Source organism: Aplidium turbinatum, chromosome 1 (assembly GCF_918807975.1).
Source record: "Aplidium turbinatum chromosome 1, kaAplTurb1.1, whole genome shotgun sequence".
Lineage (NCBI taxonomy): Eukaryota > Metazoa > Chordata > Ascidiacea > Aplousobranchia > Polyclinidae > Aplidium > Aplidium turbinatum.
Genome location: NC_137472.1, coordinates 24,767,180 through 24,787,816, shown reverse-complemented (window position 1 = coordinate 24,787,816; position 20,637 = coordinate 24,767,180). Strand labels below are relative to the sequence as shown.

Sequence of the window (20,637 nt, the reverse complement as noted above, 5' to 3'; positions counted from 1 at the left end):
AGGGATCTGTCCTGGCCCCCCTTCTGTTTAACATCTACACCCACGACTTGCCAATCACGGTATCCGCAAAGTATGCCTATGCCGATGATTTGGCCATTCTACACTTGTCGAATCATTGGGAAACATTAGAAGGGACTCTAAACCAGGACATGTCGACACTTTCGGCATACCTCCAGAGATGGAGACTGAAGCTCAGCGAAACCAAAACAGTGACGACAGCCTTCCACTTAAAAATCCGGGAAGCAAAGCGTGAGCTCAAGATCAGCACCAATGGAAAAACCCTGCCCTTCTGCCGAAACCCTAAATATCTAGGGGTAGTCCTGGACAGGTCGCTCACTTACCGTCAACATTTGGAGTCACTACGCAAAAAGATCTCAACACGCACAGCTTTGCTAAGGCGTCTGGCCGGCTCTGGCTGGGGAGCCGGAGTTGATACCCTGCGCATTGCCACCATCGCGCTAGTTCACGCTCCAGCAGAATACTGTGCACCTGTCTGGAGCCGCAGTGCCCACTGCCATCAAATCGACACTGCCATAAACGACGCCCTGCGTATCGTGACAGGATGCCTGCGACCTACACCATCGGAAAATCTCCCTGTCCTTGCAGGCATCCAACCAGCTGAGCTTCGTCGTGAAGAAGCCATCCTGTCTCTCTCTCGTCGAGCTACGAACCCCAACCACTTACTCTACTCAAGTCTCTACGAGTCTGTGAACGAGAAACCTCGGCGACTGAAATCGAGACACCCATTTGTACGTGCCGCACAACTCCTGATGAAAAGTGCTGAAGACCAATCCATCAGTGCGGCAACCTGGGCGGACCACCAATGGAGCTCGGAGTGGAAGAAGAACTCTTCAAGACTCCAAAGTTTCATCTCCGACACCAGCCACCATCCAACCGGAATGCATTTGCCCAGGAAGGCCTGGGTGCGGCTCAACCGCCTTCGTACTGGCGTCGGACTATTTCGCTTCAACATGCACAAATGGGGGATGGCTCCATCCGCGATCTGTGAGTGTGGCATGGAGGAACAAACCGCAGACCACACCATCTGTAACTGCGTCATCTACCATGCGCCAAATGGTGTGCGTGGACTGCGTGAACTGGATGACGAATCAATTCAATGGCTGCTCGACACCTGCCCAAACATTTAAACCGCGTCGCCGCCACTGCCCAAGGGTGGTAAAAGGCAGAGCCCCTCGACCCTTGAAGTGGCGAAGAACAAGGTTCAAACGAAGAAGAAGAATAATAGGGTGAAGTGAAAAACTTTTTTTTTGATTTAAAAGAAAATGGTGTCTAAAAAGCTGGCTCAGCACCTAAAAACATATCTCAAACAATTTTTAGTTGGTTGCACTCAAAACTCAGCCGGCTACTCCCCTTGGGGTTGAGGGGGTCAAAATCCTAAAAATTGCTATAACTTTTGAACCAAACATGATTTTTAGAGAGATGATTCATCTTAAAAGAATGGTAAACCCCAAGTTTCTATCTGTTGTTAGAGATATATTTGATGTAACTGCAATAGAAACAGAGTTGTTTTTAAAAAACTGATTTTCTTGCATTTTTGGTTGTTTACACTAGGTCGAATGTTGGGATTTTGCATTATTATTTGCTTTGTAGCCCAAAATATGGACACTGTTACTCAGATACTCCTACACTAAATCAAACTCTACTCCAATTATAGACTATCAAATTAAGGCCTGTGAGGGTGGATCGTCCCTCGAGGATGATTAAAGAAAATTACAAATTCGGGAAGCTTGTATACAGTAAGTCTCCCTACTACTACAGTATCATAGCCGATGCGGCCTTGGATGAACTAGATGCTCAGTTCGTAAATTCTTCCAATGTTCCCTTTGTCGTGCATTGTCCCAAAGTGTTCTTGGTTGGCTGATTGATGTATTTCGTTGAAAATTAGATATAAATGTTGTTTGTTGCCTGCCACGAGCACGTCTCCAGAAAAGGCGACCACTTAGACAAAGTCTCCCTATCCTTTTCTAAAACTTCAAAGCACAAATTTTTGAAACTTATTTGTTTTTCTTTTTATATAGTTCTTTACAAATACCAAACAATATCAACACCAAAAGATCTGAGCCATCCGGATGGCATAACAAAAAACTGAAGTGATTGAAAGTCAACAGTGAAACAATACTGGCTCTACCTTTGAGAAGGTGCCTTTCCACAGGTAAAGCGCTACCGAATTAGGTGACGCGAGCGCAGAAACAGTTAAGCAAATAAGCCTCGGGAACAGTGCCCGATGAAATAACTTAAATAAGAACAAATACATCACGCAAAATTAGTAAAACACAGTCTAAAACAGCCTTTCCGTATTGTGTATTGTGCTCTGAATCAAAAACACAGCTGCTGTCATCAGCTTTAAGTATGTACAATACATGAGTGCACCACTTGCAAATTTTTTAATGATCACCAATTAAAAGCCCACTACAATCTAAGCATAAATTTATAAACTAACTTTCCAAAGCTACTGTAATTGTATTTTGGTATGGAAATTAGTGACCAAATCGACCAAGTTAAAAGCTGTGCACCTTATGTGATCTGCAGAACACATTGGTCCAATTTAGATAGCTGACTAAGGAAAAACGACATTTGATACTACAGTATTTGCCATGTCAAGAGTTTGGAGAGAACCCCGAAACCATACAGAAGAGCGTTGTTTCTATATGGTTGACAGTTTACGGTTTAAAAAAACAAAAAACCGCATAGCATCTTTTCACATATAAACTAGGTGGGCAATTGCCCACCTACCGGCTGGGTTTTTTTTTTGCTGACACTTTTCGGTCATTTGTCCGAAATGACTTGAAAAAATTCGGTCATTTTTTATTTATTTCGGTCATTTTTTCTGACGAAAATATTTCCTTTCAAGTAGCTGATACAAACCAAAATTTGCACTTCCTGACTAGCTACAACATAGGCGCCAACTTTTTATGCTGTATTGATACATAAAACAATAGATAAACTAGCGATCGGCAGCAGGACAACATTTTTTGAATGCAAACCGCAACAGCTTCGCGATAAATAATCACCTAACGAGTAGGATGCTACAATTCCACACCAGACAAAATCTGTCATTTTTACATTGATTTAACGTCTGCAGACGTTGAATCAATGTAAAAATGACTGATTTTGCTGCCTGCAACATAGAAAAAATTTTTCATTTTGTGTCGATTCAATGTCATCAGATGTTGAATGCACCCAAAAACAACATAACTTGCTACGTAGACGGAGCGTGCGTTTAGCTTTACGCGTTTGCAAACAGACTCGATGTTGCTTTCGAAAGTCGAAACCTCTGCAGTGAATTGTCGCGGCAGTGAACCGCTCGCTGTGAAAATGAACTTGAAGTCTCGGCACGACGTAAACACCAACCAACGCAACAAGGGCTGGTACAAACCACATTGCGCACATGCGGAATAATCAACGCAACAACGGACTCGCGCAAACTGCATGGCGCACACACGACCGTTGCCATAGAAACCTGATCAAAGGCGGGAATATGCGCATCTTTTGTTTCATCTGCAACACGAAAACAGGTCAACCATAAAGTTGAAAGCAGGTCAGTCATAAGTTGCGATATTGTAGTAAAAAGGGAGCTATAATCAAACGTCTCTCCGTAACTATTTTTCAAGAGCTGTTTACGGATGTCAGCAACTTCTAAATTTATTCAAGGTGACGTCACGGCCTACTAGAACACGGCCAAATATGTTGCTATTTGAGGAAATTTCTAAGAGTCTGAATTGTTACAATTATAGCTATGACAAACCTGTCATCTTACCATTTCCAGAAGTAAGTAAAATAAGCAATATTTGTACCTAAACATATGTTTGGCTTGTTTAACCGTAGATTAGATATGTATGTTAAGCACAACTTATGCAATAACAATGTAAAATATGTAAGATTTTCCAACTGCAACCTGGAGGTAGTATCGTTTGGTGTGTCGCTTTTGGTGCAATTGCATGTTCCATTTAAAAGATCAAGGATTTTTTGTGAATTCTATGTTGTAAGCGGTTCATTTGATGTGCCAATTTAAATTTTAGTTCGTTTTATTTTCCACCAAGTTTAATTTTGCAAGTAAAATATGGCTTTTAGTGAAAGATCCTGCTATACAAAAAACCTAACGACTGTATGATGAGACTACCTCCAGGATGCAGTTGGAACATTTTACATATTTTACATTATTATTGCATAAGTTGTGCTTAACATACATATCTAATCTACGGACAAACAAGCCAAAAATATGTCTAGATGCAAATATTGCTCATTTTACTTACTTTTGGAAATGGGAAAGTGACAGGTTTGTCATAGCTATGATTGTAACAATTCAGACTCTTAGAAATTTCCTCAAATAGCAACATATTTGGCCGTGTTCTAGTAGGCAGTGGTGACGTGCTGTTGAATTGATGTAAACGTGAATGATTTTACTTTCAACAGGTACATTTTCAAGCGTATAATCAAGTTAGTACTTGCATTCCATTTTCAAGACATTGTCATTCCATTTACAGTATACCTTTTACTTTTTAGTAAACCTTTTCGCCCCTTATTTCATGGTAATAAATCTAATTCGTTGCTAAACTTTATGTTGTGCTTAGCTTAAAGAGTCGCAGTCCATCAACCGCTAGTTTACGCAAACGCATGACATGTGTTTGCTTAACCGAAGTGGTCGAGTTTTGTTTATAATAATTAACGGTACCGGTAGGTCGAACGTAGCGATAACTCCGAGTGTGGCAATAAAAGCAATCCTAGTGTGACGACATAATTATGTCATCCATCTGCGTGACATTTTGCTGAATTTACGTTGCTGCTGATGAAAAACGCTTTCGCCCCCACGGCCAAAAAAATAGTTAGGCGCCTATGAGCTAAAACATTAAGTTTCGCTGAGAAACGTTGTCGTGTTTTATCTGAGAAAACTTTCTTCAACGTTCATCAGCGAAACTCAACCTTGCAACACCCGAATTGACTATATATTTTTCGGACATTTTGACCGAATTGACTATATTTTTTTCGGACATTTTGCTAAAAAATCGGTCAATGACCGATAAATGACCGAAAAAAAAAACCCAGCCTACCGGTAGTCCCTTTGCTTGCCCCCCTAGCCCTTTCTTTGCCTTCCTAGTTTGAAACTAGGTGGGCAACTTTTAAGACTTAATTTTTGTTTAAATTAGATCCAAGTTAAAGAATGAACAGCTAAAATAGTGGTTCTCAATCTTTTTTTGGCTGTTACCCTACTCTCCACCGTGAAGTGAGCCAATTACCCCAAAGATCAATTTTCAAAAACAAAAGTGTTTATTGCTATGTATTTCAAAGGGCTAACTATGACAATCAAAATGCAATACAATGCTGAATACAAGATGACAATGCGTGGTAAACATTCAATGCGAAGGTTGGACCTGGACTTCAGCCGCCAGCTTTCTGATCCTGGGCTTTGTGGTACTGAGGGCGATTCTTGCGTCGCTTTCGACATCCAGGCGATTGCGCTTCTTTGTCTTCATTCCCAAGACAGTTGAAAACCTTTGTTCACAGCGATACATTGTTGAAAAAGATGTCAGGATATTTAATGCGCGTGTCGCTAATGTTGGTGCGTCCTGGAGTCTGCCAAACCAGAAGGGTTCCAATCCAAGCCTTTCCCCTTGAAAACACGTTTCAATGCTTCGTTCATTAGGAAAGTGATAAATTCTTCTTTGGCCGGAAAGTCGTCATCATCCACCTGGCTGTCATCACATCTAAAGGGCTCAGCGCAACATTGGAGACCGGCCGTATCCAAATTCGGAAAGTAGTTGGCCAATGTCCATCTTCTTGGCTTGCTGGCCTAAGTGGTTACTATAGTCAGTGGTCAGCTATGTCCTCCTTCAACGCCGCTGTCAACTCAAGTCCATTGCCTTCGAAGTACATGTCAAGCGTCTGAAACTGCACCACTATGCCTCGTCCAACTTGCTTGTTCCACAATTTAACCTTCGCGATAAATGCAGCTACGGCTACTTTGGTGTCGATTACAGTTACATTCTTGCCTTGAATTAAAAGATTGCCTTGATTAGGGATGGACGACAAATGGCTCCTCGTGCCCCATCCTGTGAGTACCATCTTGTTGATTGGGTTGAGTACCATCTCAATGATTGGGTTGACGCGAGCATAGATCAGTCTTTCGAGGATCTTGAAAGGAACACAGAGGAGGGATATCGGACGATAACTTCTTGGGTCCTCTGGTGGCTTGTGAGGCTTAGGGATCGCAGCTACTAAAGCTCTTCTCCAGATTTTTGGGATTGTGAGGTGGTGCAGGCAGGAAGAGAGGAATCTACGTAACCAGGACTTTAGGGCATGGCCAGCATGGAGCACAAGCTCAGGGCAGATCTTATCGGGCCCTGGAGACTTGTGTGGTTTCACTAGGCGGAGGGCGGTGGCGAATTCCTCTGGGGTGAAGTCTCCAGAGATTGTTTCTTCTGGTGGTGTTTCCACTCGCCATAGGGCAGATACTTCCTTGGCAACAAGGCGGGATGCCTTGCGGTCCTTTGTCTTGTACACCCCGTTCTGCACTAGCTGGGAAGCGATGGCATTAGCAGAAATGGGGCACTGACGAGGGGAGTTTGCTGAGCGCCCAGTGAGGTTGTTGATGATGCTCCATGCTTTGCGGCTTGAGTGTGAGAAGTCGATGGTTTGGACAGCTTCGTTCCACCGCTCAAGCTTCTTTGTGTCCAGCCGCTCAAGTAGTCTGGTGGCGGCGGTGTTAGAAGCAGCACCACTTGTGGCGGCTAGGTATGAGCGGTAGAGAGCTTCACACTTATTCACTTCACTTCACACATGGTTTATAGCTGGTTCGATGGCCACGTGGTATTGTGGCCTTTGCCGCAGTTATTATGGCATTGCAGAAGTCCTGGTATGCCTCGTCTGCGTTGCATGTTTCAGTCGGTGGTAACTTTGCAGCAGACTCATTGGTCAGGAGGCTGTATTGATCAATGACCTATTGATCAATGATCTGCTTTCAACCAGATGAGAAACGAAATTTGTCAACAAAGAGCCTCCACCCGGACGACACAGCTGCAAGGGGCAATTGATAGCAAGTTCAGACGCCCCACCATTCTGCAGCTCAACATAGAAGGCTACACAACAAGCAAGATCAAAGTTGTGGAGCAGCTTGCCCATACCAACCTGCTTTCAACCAGATGAGAAACGAAATTTGTCAACAAAGAGCCTCCACCCGGACGACACAGCTGCAAGGGGCAATTGATAGCAAGTTCAGACGCCCCACCATTCTGCAGCTCAACATAGAAGGCTACACAACAAGCAAGATCAAAGTTGTGGAGCAGCTTGCCCATACCAACCGGGCACTCGTCATCCTCCTCCAGGAGACCCACTGCACTTCTGCAGATAGGCTAGCCATTCCCAACTACATGCTAGCCGGGTCTACCTTAAGCAGGAAGCACGGCATTGCCACGTTTGTGCATGAGAGCCTGAAGTGGACCTTTGTCGACCAATCTCCAACTGATGCCGAGATTGAGTGGGTGTGCATATGTATCTCAGACTACAACATCGTCAACATCTACAAGCCCCCACCCTCGCGAATGTTGCCATCATCCCTTCCAACGTTCCCCACCCCCAGTCTCTACGCTGGCGACTTCAACTGCCAGCACATCGACTGGGGCTACAACAACACAAGCTGCAACGGAGAATTGCTGGCTGACTGGGCCTCTACAAACCATCTTGCCCTCCTATTCAATCCAAAGGAACCAGCCAGTTTTCACTCCGGCTGTTGGGGAACAGGGACAAACCCTGACTTGGCCTTCGCGAGTGTCGACAGCTCTCTTCCATACAGACGTGTGCTTGAGAAGTTCCCGCGGTCCCAACACCGGCCGTCCCTCATCATCGCCCCAAAACTTGTGGCTCCTGTCCCGAGTTTACCGGTGAAGCGATGGAACTTCAAAAAAGCCGATTGGAATCAATACAGCCTCCTGACCAATGAGTCTGCTGCAAAGTTACCACCGACTGAAACATGCAACGCAGACGAGGCATACCAGGACTTCTGCAATGCCATAATAACTGCGGCAAAGGCCACAATACCACGTGGCCATCGAACCAGCTATAAACCATGTGTGAAGTGAAGTGAATAAGTGTGAAGCTCTCTACCGCTCATACCTAGCCGCCACAAGTGGTGCTGCTTCTAACACCGCCGCCACCAGACTACTTGAGCGGCTGGACACAAAGAAGCTTGAGCGGTGGAACGAAGCTGTCCAAACCATCGACTTCTCACACTCAAGCCGCAAAGCATGGAGCATCATCAACAACCTCACTGGGCGCTCAGCAAACTCCCCTCGTCAGTGCCCCATTTCTGCTAATGCCATCGCTTCCCAGCTAGTGCAGAACGGGGTGTACAAGACAAAGGACCGCAAGGCATCCCGCCTTGTTGCCAAGGAAGTATCTGCCCTATGGCGAGTGGAAACACCACCAGAAGAAACAATCTCTGGAGACTTCACCCCAGAGGAATTCGCCACCGCCCTCCGCCTAGTGAAACCACACAAGTCTCCAGGGCCCGATAAGATCTGCCCTGAGCTTGTGCTCCATGCTGGCCATGCCCTAAAGTCCTGGTTACGTAGATTCCTCTCTTCCTGCCTGCACCACCTCACAATCCCAAAAATCTGGAGAAGAGCTTTAGTAGCTGCGATCCCTAAGCCTCACAAGCCACCAGAGGACCCAAGAAGTTATCGTCCGATATCCCTCCTCTGTGTTCCTTTCAAGATCCTCGAAAGACTGATCTATGCTCGCGTCAACCCAATCATTGACCCGCTCCTTCCAAAAGAGCAAGCTGGGTTTCGGCGCGGAAAATCCACTGTAGATCAGGTCACACTGTTGACCCAAGACATCGAGGACTGCTTTGAGGCAAAAAAGAAGGCCGGCGCTGTCTTTCTAGATCTCACAGCTGCCTACGATACTGTATGGCATCGCGGCCTTACTTACAAGCTGCTTCGCCTGCTTCCTGACCGACATATGGTCCATATGATTATGGAACTTGTCAGGAATCGAAGCTTCACCCTCACCACCGGCAACCCACGGCGAAGCAGACTGAGACGCCTGAAAAACGGCGTCCCACAGGGATCGGTCCTGGCTCCACTTCTTTTCAACATCTACACTAGGGTGGTTCAAAAAAAATCAATTTTTGAAAATGATATGGGCTACCCTGCCAAAAGTTTCCATTTCCAGAAAAAATAACTTGTGTAAAATATTTTTGGAAAATATTAATGTTTAGGGGTGCCCCAAGCCCCCAAAAGTTTTGGCGATTTCGTCATAAAAGCCTAAACATAAAATGGCTGTGTTTCGAAAACGGTTCATGCTAACATACAAGTGTTTGGGTTCATTTTGATCAGCAAAGTGAGCTCTATGATTTGGCAAAGAGTAATAGTACTATAAAATGAATTTTCAAATTTCCGATTTTCATGTTAAATTTTGTTATGTGTTCTAAAGTTGTATCATTGCTGTACAATAGTAAGCCTATAAGTCTATTGGTTATTACCAAAGTCCACACAAGGTCTTAGGTCATATTGGGTCCCCCCACTATGACAAAATGGGTGTTAGCTGTTTAAAACAAAGATTTTATGGCGACCAACCACTCACTGTTGCCCAATTAAGGTGTTCTTTGATGCTTGAGGAAAGCGCTTGCGATGCTGAGACACAAGCTGCAACTGGTCTTCACCTTTGGTCAAATTTCCAGAAAATGTTTTTACAAGGGCAACATTTCTTTCAGCATAGTCATTAGTGACAATCAGTCATCTAAAGAAATCTTTGGCCATTTGGTAATCACTGTTTCCATCCCATTCTGCAACTGGAAGGTGGAGAAAGGCATATGGAATTTTCAGTTTCTTGAACAGCAGTTGTGTGTTGGCTGCAGCGAATGTTGCCAAGATTTTGGTGTGTATGTTATCCAACAACACAGTAGCTCTTTTTTCTGGAGTCCTCGGTTTCCTGAGCGACCATTATTGCTTTTGCCATTCGATGTTTGATGATTGGCTGAGGATGTCGCAGAGGATGTTTAGGCAAGCTCGATAGGAATCTATTACAAAAGAAAAAAGGCATCGAAATGCTGTAGAAAAACAACACAAGCAACGACGATACATCAGCCACAATGGCTATTCTGAAAGATAACAGCAGATCAGCAACTGAAGAATTTGTCTCAGAGAGTGAGGAATGAGCTGGGTAATCTGCTGTTTCCATTTTATCCCAGAAGGGTAGAGAAAAGGTTTTATCTCCTACTTTACTTGCAAGCCTATACAGAGCTAATGTCTCCAATCGAGCAGCAATGTACATCGTTAGTGAAACTGCCAAAAGTCTGGGACATAACATTAAAGACCTAACCTTCAGTACTTCAAGCATCAGGCGCAGCAGACGTCAGCATCGAAAACAGTTTACAACAGAAATCATGAAAAACTTGTCTCCGAAAGCTCCTTTAATGGTTCACTGGGATGGAAAACTTCTCCCAGATTTAACTGGACACAATCACGTCGATCGCCTTTTCTTCTATGTGACCTTTCAAGGGGATACACAGCTGTTGTCAGTACCAAAGCTTCCATCTGGCACAGGTGAGGCTCAAGCTCATGCAGTATTTGATGCCTTTAAAGATTGGCATATTGAAGAAAACGTTGAAGCCATGTGTGTTTTGATACCACTAGCATAAACACTGGTTGCATTAATGAAGCTTGTGTCCTTCATGAGCAGCTACTTGGAAGAGACCTGCTATATTTGGTGTGTCACCATCATGTTTTAGAACTGATTGTAGGCGCAGTCTTTAATAAAATTATGCCATCATCTTCTGCCTCGGACATCCTGCTTTTCAAAAGGTTTAAAGATTCCTGGGAGTTTATAGATCAAAATAATTTTAAAGATGCATTGACGGATGATGCAGCAGATAATATAAGGGTATTAGAGAAGAGATGATCGAGTTTACCACTGTAAAATTGACCACAGAAAGACAATATCGAGATGATTATTGAGAGGTCATGGAATTAACGTTATCGTTTCTTGTTGCCCCATTACCTTATATAACTAGGTTTTGATATCCTGATGCTGTCATCATGAAAGATGGATGGCTTAAGTCATCTACACATTCAAAGTGTGGATGTTTCGCGGTCAATTTCATTTGACTTTGCATGAACAGAGAGGACTTCATGAACTGTGTGTTTTATTTATGTTAAAGCATGGATTACTGCTCCATTGGCTGTGAAGGCTCCCAATCTGTGTTTCTGAAAAGCTTGAAGGAGTATGCATTGCAACCATCAATGAGTCAATCTCCAAAGTCGCAACAGAAAAATGGCTCGCCATTTGAGGCCCCTTTCTGAAGAGTTGGTGGGTCTGTCTCCTTTAGATAATAATGGTCGCTCAGGAAACCGAGGACTCCAGAAAAAAGAGCTACTGTGTTGTTTGATAACATACACACCAAAACATCGGCAACATTCGCTACAACCAACACACAACTGCTGTTCAAGAAACTGAAAATCCCATATGCCTTTCTCCACCTTCCAGTTGCAGAATGGGATGGAAACAGTGATTATCAGATGACCAAAGATTTCTTTAGATGACTGATTGTCACTAATGACTATGCTGAAAGAAATGTTGCCCTTGTAAAAACATTTTCTGGAAATTTGACCAAAGGTGAAGACCAGTTGCAGTTCCTTTTGCAGCTTGTGTATCAGCATCGCAAACGCTTTCCTCAAGCATCAAAGAACACCTTAATTGGGCAACAGTGAGTGGTTGGTCGCCATAAAATCTTTGTTTTAAACAGCTAACACCCATTTTGTCATAGTGGGGGGACCCAATATGACCTAAGACCTTGTGTGGACTTTGGTAATAACCAATAGACTTATATGCTTACTATTGTACAGCAATAACACAACTTTAGAACACATAACAAAATTTAACATGAAAATCGGAAATTTGAAAATTCACTTTATAGTATATGCTATTACTCTTTGCCAAATCATAGAGCTCACTTTGCTGATTAAAATGAACCCAAACACTTGTATGTTAGCATGAACCGTTTTCGAAACACAGCCATTTTAAGTTTAGGCTTTTATGACAAAATCGCCAAAACTTTAGGGGGCTTGGGGCACCCCTAAACATTAATATTTTCCAAAAATATTTTACACAAGTTATTTTTTCTGGAAATGGAAACTTTTGGCAGGGTAGCCCATATCATTTTCAAAAATTGATTTTTTTTGAACCACCCTAATCTACACCCACGACCTGCCAACCACGGTCTCCGCAAAATACACTTATGCGGACGATCTGGCAATTCTCCACTCCACAAAGTCGTGGGAAAATCTAGAAGACACCTTGAGCCAGGACATGCAAACCATCTCAGCTTATCTCCAGAACTGGCGACTGAAACTCAGCGAAACCAAAACTGTGGCGGCAGCTTTTCACCTACACAATCGGGAAGCTGATCGTGAGCTACATGTCCACAACAACGGAAAACCTCTGTCCTTCTGCCCCGAGCCAAGGTATCTTGGGGTGACACTAGACAGATCGCTCACATACCGCCACCATTTGGTGTCACTGCGCAAGAAACTGACATCCCGCGCTGCGCTACTGAAGCGCCTGGCAGGCTCTAGCTGGGGGGCGAGGGCTGACACTTTGCGAATAGCAGCCTTAGCCCTTGTCTACTCTTCAGCAGAGTACTGTGCACCTGTCTGGTGCCGCAGTGCTCACTGCCACAACATCGACACTGCCATAAACAGCGCCCTGCGCACAATGACCGGATGCCTGCGTCCCACACCATTGGACAATCTCCCCATTCTTGCTGGCATCCAACCTGCTGAGCTTCGTCGCGAAGAAGCCACTCTGTCCCTCGGTCGACCGGCACTGGAGCCTAATCATCTTCTCCACCACAAGATCTCTGCCTTTCCAAACGGGCACCCCCACCGACTGAAATCAAGACACCCATTCGTGCCAGCCGCTCGGCTTCTGATCAACGAAGCTGATGAACAAGACCTCTGCGGCTACTTGGGCGGACCATAAATGGAATTCTGAATGGAGGTCAAGCACCACCAGACTCCATTCATTCATCCCCATCGGCCTGACATTACAGAGACAAGCATGGGTGCGCCTCAACCGTCTCCGTACGGGCGTCGGCCTTTTCCGCTCAACCATGCACCAATGGGAAATGGCTTCTTCCTCCTCCTGTGAATGTGGTGCCGAGGAACAGACCGCAGACCACATCATCAATGACTGTCCCATCTTCAAGCCACCTAATGGAGTGGAAGGTCTGCGCGTCATGGATGATGAAACTAAAGACTGGCTGCTATCTAGCAGCCTTCCAGTGTAGTCCGGGAACATCGTGAATCTGGGGTGGTAAAAGGATAGACCCTCGGCCCCAGAAGCTCAGACGATGACGACGAGCAGAATGATTATGGAGAAATTTGGAAAATTTTAAGCAAAAAGTTTACGTAATTTAGCCTACAGTCTTTTTGATCGAGAAATCCCAAAGTAAGGGGTAGCCTAGCCAGTTTTGACTGCCAATTCCAATGAGTGAAAGAAAAAAAATCCACTGCGTCCCCATCTTTAAGAAGTCCTCATCTGATAACTTCAACGCCAAAACATTTTTTTTTTAATTAGCCAAAAAAGGACAAGCAAACACTATAGATCTGCCATCATTTACATTTTTTTTGCTTGAAATAGGCTACCTTTTAACCTTGGACGTAGGGGTACTTCCTTGGTCATCATGGCAAAAATCCCAAGACGTGAGTATACGTCCGTGGTCGCGAAAGAGTTAACTAAAAATGAACTCAATAATGTTTGGAAGCTTGAATAATTTATTGATAAAGCTTTCACCAACGCAAACCTGGACTAACAACAAATAAAACAATAATAAATCAATAAAACAACAATATATTTTTCAGTTCAATATAACATTTTGTGTGAAAAGCATTGCCGGTTTAAGCAGCTTCACTCACTGAAGCCATGATAGAATGACCGGGCGCCACAGTGCTCCGCACCTAAATATCCAGACGCTACAGTGTGCGCCATAGGCGCCTACTTCTCAAAAAACCTTGAGGGGCGAGAAAGGTGATGACTGATGACGTCATAACCATAACGTTATTTTACTCAATTAAAGTAGTCTTTGATTAGGCTTACTGTCTTGTTTATATTGACACCTAGGTCGCAAACCGAATTTATTAGAACCGCTGTTTGAAACGATTAGTTTTACGCATGCAGTACGCCTAGTCGTAAAAATTTTGATATTGTTAGCTCAGAATTGGAACATTTGGAAAACAAGCCGATTCATTTCCTTTTCGTGCGAGTGAATAACAACGATCAAGACAGTGAAGTTATCGAAATAAAACGTAAAAAATCATGATTTCAAGCAGAGTAGAAACTCGCCATCAGTTTTATTAACCTCGTTTTGCTAATTACTACCTTCAAAGCGCTAACAACGCGAAGTGTTTTCTCTTCTGTTTTTTATGGAAACTCTTTATAGTCCTTTATCGAATACCGTATAGGCCTATCTGCTCTAGTATAGGTCGAGATGTTTGCAAGTGATTTTCACCTCAAAAAGACAAGTTCAACTTGTACACGGGACAAGCTGTTGTCTCCAGCTCGGCAGTTTTCAAAATGAACGCATTTTTACTGCCGCAAAATCATTGCCGACGTAAATTACGGAGTTTGAAATGGCGTCGCCCGAAGTAAAAGTTTTGAATACGTTTATTCGCAGTGATTCGAACTTAATTTCCAAATTTAATGATTTCTTGTCAATTCTAAACTTTATGCACTTGTTGAGCAAATGCAAAGCTCACGAGACAAAACAGCGGAAAGAGCTGTTTTAAGAGATCGATTTTTTTATTTTTGCGTGCAGGATATAATCGTTCTTATTGCGTAACATTCCATGATCGCTGAAGTCGATGTCAAACCTTAGCGGCCGCCGGCCGCATAAAACAATGATGTCAGGTTGGCTAGGTGATCATAGCGGTAAGACACGTCGTTAATGCAGGCAATATCTGCAACCAAGACCATTAACCACCTTTTCTTTCATCGGTTTTCGATTTAATTCACACATATTGCAAACAAAACAATGTGTTCTGTTGAATCATATTTGATCTTACAGCCGGAAGACCTCGTTGAAAATAGCGCGTCTAATTTAGCTGGTTTACTTAATATTGCTGTGAATAGTTACGTGACTATTCCAGCAGCGTAAGTTACTCTACCATCTACTTTGAAATTTCCAACACCTGAGGCTATTTTTCGCTTTCGGCATTCCTCAAGTCCGTTTAAATGATCTAAATCTCCTTCGCGAAGTGTTTTATGTTTGAAACACCACTTGTAATAGCCATTTTTGTTGCCTCTCAACCATAAGTTTACTGGCCCCCCCCCGAAAGTCGGCGCGTATGGTGTGCGCGCCTATTAGACCAGCGCCTAACTGTCAGCGCCTAAAAAACTTGCTCCCGTAGTTTATAGCGCGTGAAACATGCCGTTCTTTTTTAAATTACAGAAATTTTTGTAGTGCAGCTGGTACAGTCAGCTACAGAAGACAGTTAGTAAATGTTACATAGAGCATATTTAAAGAATAATTGTTTGAAAAGACAGTTGAATAGTTACCAGTAAGCTGTCTTACTTAACAAAGCCTTTGTAGTAGGCTAGATGTAAAGCAAGTATACGTGTAGTTGAATTAACAAGTAACTATGAGCAAATTGAGCATGCAGTGAGTATCCAGGCCTGATGCTAATAGCGCAATGCAAGTTATCATAGCAAGATTTATAAAACTACTATCGGTGCCAATTGTCATTTTACGGTAAACAGAGACTATTTACGATAAACAGAAGCCCTTCTACCGTCAGACATATCAAAAGCCTTCGTATCCCCTTCTTTAGATATTCCTGGATCTTTAACACGTTCACGGCGATTTGACCCACCGGTGTACAAACGATTAAACTGTCTGAAAGAACTCCTTGAAGCGAAGAAAACATGTTGACAAATTTGATGAGAAAGCAGAAAGTGAAATGTAATCGCACCACAAGAAAACAACAAAAATTCTGGATCGCAGCAAACGTGCTAAAGTGTAGCAAATTTATTAATAGTGGCAAACCTAATTAGTATTTGATTATATTTAAACAATATGCATATAATAATAAAATAGACTCTCGAATTTGAAAGTAAACTTGTGGAACCCCTAGACTTACTGGCGGAACCTTAGGGTTCCGCGGAACCATGGTTGAAAACCACTGGTCTGGAGTCTAAGACATTTTTTTGACAAGAGAAAAGCTAAAAACAGCCAAAAAAATTTGGCCATGTAGCCGGTGTCCTTTTAAAAGGCAACAATAAATATAAAGCAAAATAAACAAACAAAAGAAGCAAAACCTTACACAAATTAGAGTGTAGTATTGTAGTAGGAAGCACAACATTATAAAGTGTGAAAATATGAACAGACAATCAGATATATTTCATATCTATTACTAATAGGTACTAAAATTTGCATGCTCCTCCTCACTTCACCACTTCCGGCTCTTTTCATTTTTCAACAAACTTCAAACGTTTACAGAATCCAGAAAAAGTACACTGTTCTCAAATATTTATCAGCACCTTCCAAAACAGACCCTAAACAATTATTAGCAAGTCCAAAATGCTTCAATCGAAATAGGATGATGCAATGCTGAGTCATTCAAAACCATATCCTTTTAAGAAAACACCAGCCGTAAATGGGTTAAACCTTTGTTTTTCAATGCATTTTCCATCTGATATACGTACGTACACTTCTTGCACTTGTTTCCAACAGTCTCCCATAAGCATTAAATCGTCAGAGTATCATACAAAAATTCTTTAACTGTATCATCCAATTCATCTGTTAAAGCATCGATAACTATGACAAAAAGCACCAGACTAAGTACTAAATCTTGATGGACACCTACTTTAACTTCAATTCATTCTGATATTTTATTTTCCAGTTTCACTGCTGTCTCAGCTTCTTTGCACATTTCCATTACTGCTCTTACTTTTGATTCTATTACACCTTTCTTTGTTAATGCCCAGTGCCCTCCAAATCATTTCTCTTGGAACAACATCGAAAGCTTTCTCTAAATCAATGAAGACAAAATACAGTTCTTTTCTGACTGACCAGTAGGCTACAAACTTTCATGCGAAGGGCTCGATCCCTTTCAGAGCATAGCCCCAAAGAACTGCGATAGTTGGCTTAAAATTGCCATTTATGGAGACTTTTTATGAACGCTATAATTTGCAACCAACTGGTATCAAAATAAATTATTACTATATGCCGGTGGGCCCCTGTGCAAAACTTTTTTTAAATAAAAGAAACTATAACTCTCACTACTACTAATATACCGGCACTGCAGAAGTAGTTAACAAATTAAGTGTCATGGTTAAACTTTTCAGTCAAAGGCTAAAAAATGATCTTTAGAAGACCATACTTCTCACCAGGTTCCTTTGTGATATCTACCATTGCAACATTAATGTTTAGATCAGCACTCCATTGAGAGAATTTTTTGTAATCTGCTTCATTGGCTTGACATGCTGGGCACCAAGGAGCATAACTGCAAACAAAAAAATATTTTTATTGATTACCAATATACAGCACTGCAAGTTTTGTCAACTTTGATATAAAATTTTAGGCATTTAAAGTCTAACGCACTGTTTTGTGTATGTGCATAATCGCTCAGTGAATAGGCTACACATTGTTTACTTTGAAGTATGGGCCAAACAAATGTGTGCAGTTGTTTATCAACATGTGCAGGTCTCTAAGCTCCTTCCTTTTTCCGTTGACAAAGCATGGCCTACCAGTGCATCTTTCCAGCCGCCAAATTTTTGCACTTGGCAGCCAAAACAAAAAATTCATTAAAAACTTTTTGTTGTTAAAAATCGGTTAATTGATATCATGTTTTTGTGTTCACTCAGGTAACAATGCAAACAAGGCCCTGAACATATTTGCGGTTGCATTTAAATGCATTGCTTCCCAAGCAGATGTAGAGCAAGTCTTTGAGTTTTTGTAGGTCAACAATCAGATTTTTTTGTGAAACTTTTATCAGCAATTTTTCTTGTCGGCTTGTGACTTTGCCTTGTTTATGAAAAAATGTTGCAAATGCAAGTGAAGAAAAAAAAGTTTCATGTACGAACAAACGAACATGAGTGGGGAAATTGAATGAGTTTGTATTTCAAACAGTTTGAAATACAAACGCAAGTGAAAAAACAAAGTCGAGCAGCCATATCTGAAACATTGGTGCGGTCAAGACTTGCTGATAAAGTACAGCTACCGCAAAATGACTTCGAAACTTTTTGCGTAATTTACGCCACGTTTGTAGCTGTGCCGCACAGCTGTGAGTCACTCCTGTGCGTTGGTTTTACATTAGATCATACGACTAACAATAAGCATTATGACTAACAAGTAACAATGCAAAGATTGTGAAAAACGTGAAGATTTTAATAATGCAATATGACAAAATATTAAGAAAGGTCGATTGTTTTTATTAAAAGGCTTCATTGTATACAAAATGTTTGTTTTTCTTGAAAACTTAGAAAGGTCCGAATTCAATTTGCAGTAGCTGCAGGTGTTACAATTTCTTTTCTCTGTGGTTTTCTTTATTCTGACCATTCCGGTTATTAATTTACTATTCTTGTACCGGCACCATTGAAACAAAATAGAAGGTGGCCCATAAACATTTCAAAAGTCGATCATTTTAAACCACCCTAGGCCTAGTTATACAAGCCTTCGCCCTGGTTGTAAAATGTAAATGCTATTATGTGAATATACGTCAGAGATTGGAATTGACCAAGACACGTGAGGTGAAGTGTGTGAACAGTAAAGCAAAGGTAAAGTAGTTTCACCCTATGTGTGTGGTCGATTCTAATGTAGGCTATGACAGTGGTTCCCAACCTTTTTCATCCGGTGGACCCTTTTAGTCAATATTCAAATCCAAATTCCCCCTCTATAAGTTTAGTTTGTTAAAAACTCGTTTACATTAATATTTTAATATAAGTCTTATAAAATAAAATAAAATTTCACTAGCAATAAGCTTTTTAGCCTGTAATATTCCTTTTCATAATAAAATAATTCAATTAATGAAGAACGTTGCTGAAAAGTATTTATCCATAGAAAAAGACCAAAAATGACATAAAAAGATCAGCTGAAAGTCTCCCTCAGCCATGCAAACATTGATCTAGATTCGTGGGAACAACTTGCTAGTTACAGATTACTCTGGAGAAAAAGAAGTAAGGAATGCACGGAAATTTTCGAAAAAAACAAGATACAAAAAGCCCATGAAAAACAAAGCATTAGAAAAGCTAAAACAACCACGTCCGACACTCTCCAGTCTCCATACAATGTGATTTTTACCCACGTCTTTTCCCTCATAGACTGGGCTTCCAAAGCCACATACGACATCACCTTCCAAAGCCAAAATCGATTTGAAGACGAAACCAATGCTCGGACTTTAGCTGGAGTCAACGACATTCAAAATAGAAGAGTCAATGCATTTAACAGTCTGTGTGATGCTTGTGACGTTTGTTTCGACAACTCATGAATATGGTGGAAGAGTAGGCTACTGGAAAGAGCATTATAACGAATATTATATTCTCCACGTCTAATCTGCTTCTCTGTTTTGTTTTCATCTGTAAGTTGAACAGCACAGATGATAATTTTTTAAATATGGTGACATGTTAAATTGTTCATTCTAACTTCTAACTTTTCTCGTTCAAGCTTCTAAAGCATCTTTAAATGCTGAGCGGTACTGGCATCTGCTCCTGGAAGGGCCAAGCCAGCCTGGTTAAAAGGTAGAGGCCAGACAAAACATAGTCCCCTCGCGATCAGGACAGCAGAGCCTTTTAGTAGGCTACCTCAAGACAATCTCCTAATGACAGTGACATAAATCAATTACTCTCCTCCATCTTGCCTTGAGCCAGCATGGAAGCAGTGCAGTTTGTAAATTCACATGGTATCAATATGTCAATAGCTCATGGATACAACCCATGTTGATGCGAAATCTGCTTCAAACAGAGATGGCAATCGAATAGCCTATATACCGTGTATTGGTGTTTTTCCCTTTCATTTTCAGATTTTGTTTATTTAATGGACCAAACATATCAACCAAATAAGCAAGGAATCTAATCCATTTGTCATCATTCAGCAAGGAAACAAATTCCCATTTTATTTAAAGGTCAAAAAAATAATTTAAGCTCGTCTCTGAGCTCAAACACTAGCTTGGTTGTGTTTCCTCTTGAAAGCCATCGAGTATTTGCATGACAACGAAGTAGGCCTACGTGATGGTTTGCATCTATGTCACTGCACAGTTGCTTAAATAATAATCGGTAGTCAAGAGCTTTTCCTTAATGCTCTAAACTCTGGTCTTGGCCAACTTACTAGGCTTAAAAAGGTTTACAATCCTAAAACCAAATTCCACCCTGAAAATTGCAAAATTCCCCCTTAGTGGGGAATTTTCCTTCGGTTGGGAACCACTGGGCGATGATGTTATGGAATTTTTGACCAGGGCAAAGACTTGTACACCAGCTCCCTAAACTCAATATCAAAAGCAAAACTAACAAAACTGATAAAGTTTGCCATAAATAGCAATTCCAAGCTGTGTTGAAACAAGGCCCTATGGAATCTCGCTTGCAGATGTTACAAAATACAACATGATAAAAAGCTACTAAAAGCCAGCTTTT

At 41.9% G+C, this 20,637-nt stretch overlaps 1 protein-coding gene across 2 annotated transcripts in view; it reads right to left on the bottom strand.

Moving 5' to 3' along the window:
• LOC145771048 (thioredoxin-related transmembrane protein 1-like) overlaps positions 1-20,637 on the bottom strand; it is a 167,803-nt gene that overhangs the window by 98,167 nt on the left and 48,999 nt on the right. For both annotated transcript variants that reach the window (XM_082582794.1, XM_082582797.1), the window contains exon 2: positions 17,401-17,516. In XM_082582794.1, coding sequence (XP_082438920.1) covers positions 17,401-17,516 — 116 coding nt within the window. The remainder of the gene's footprint in view (positions 1-17,400; positions 17,517-20,637) is intronic.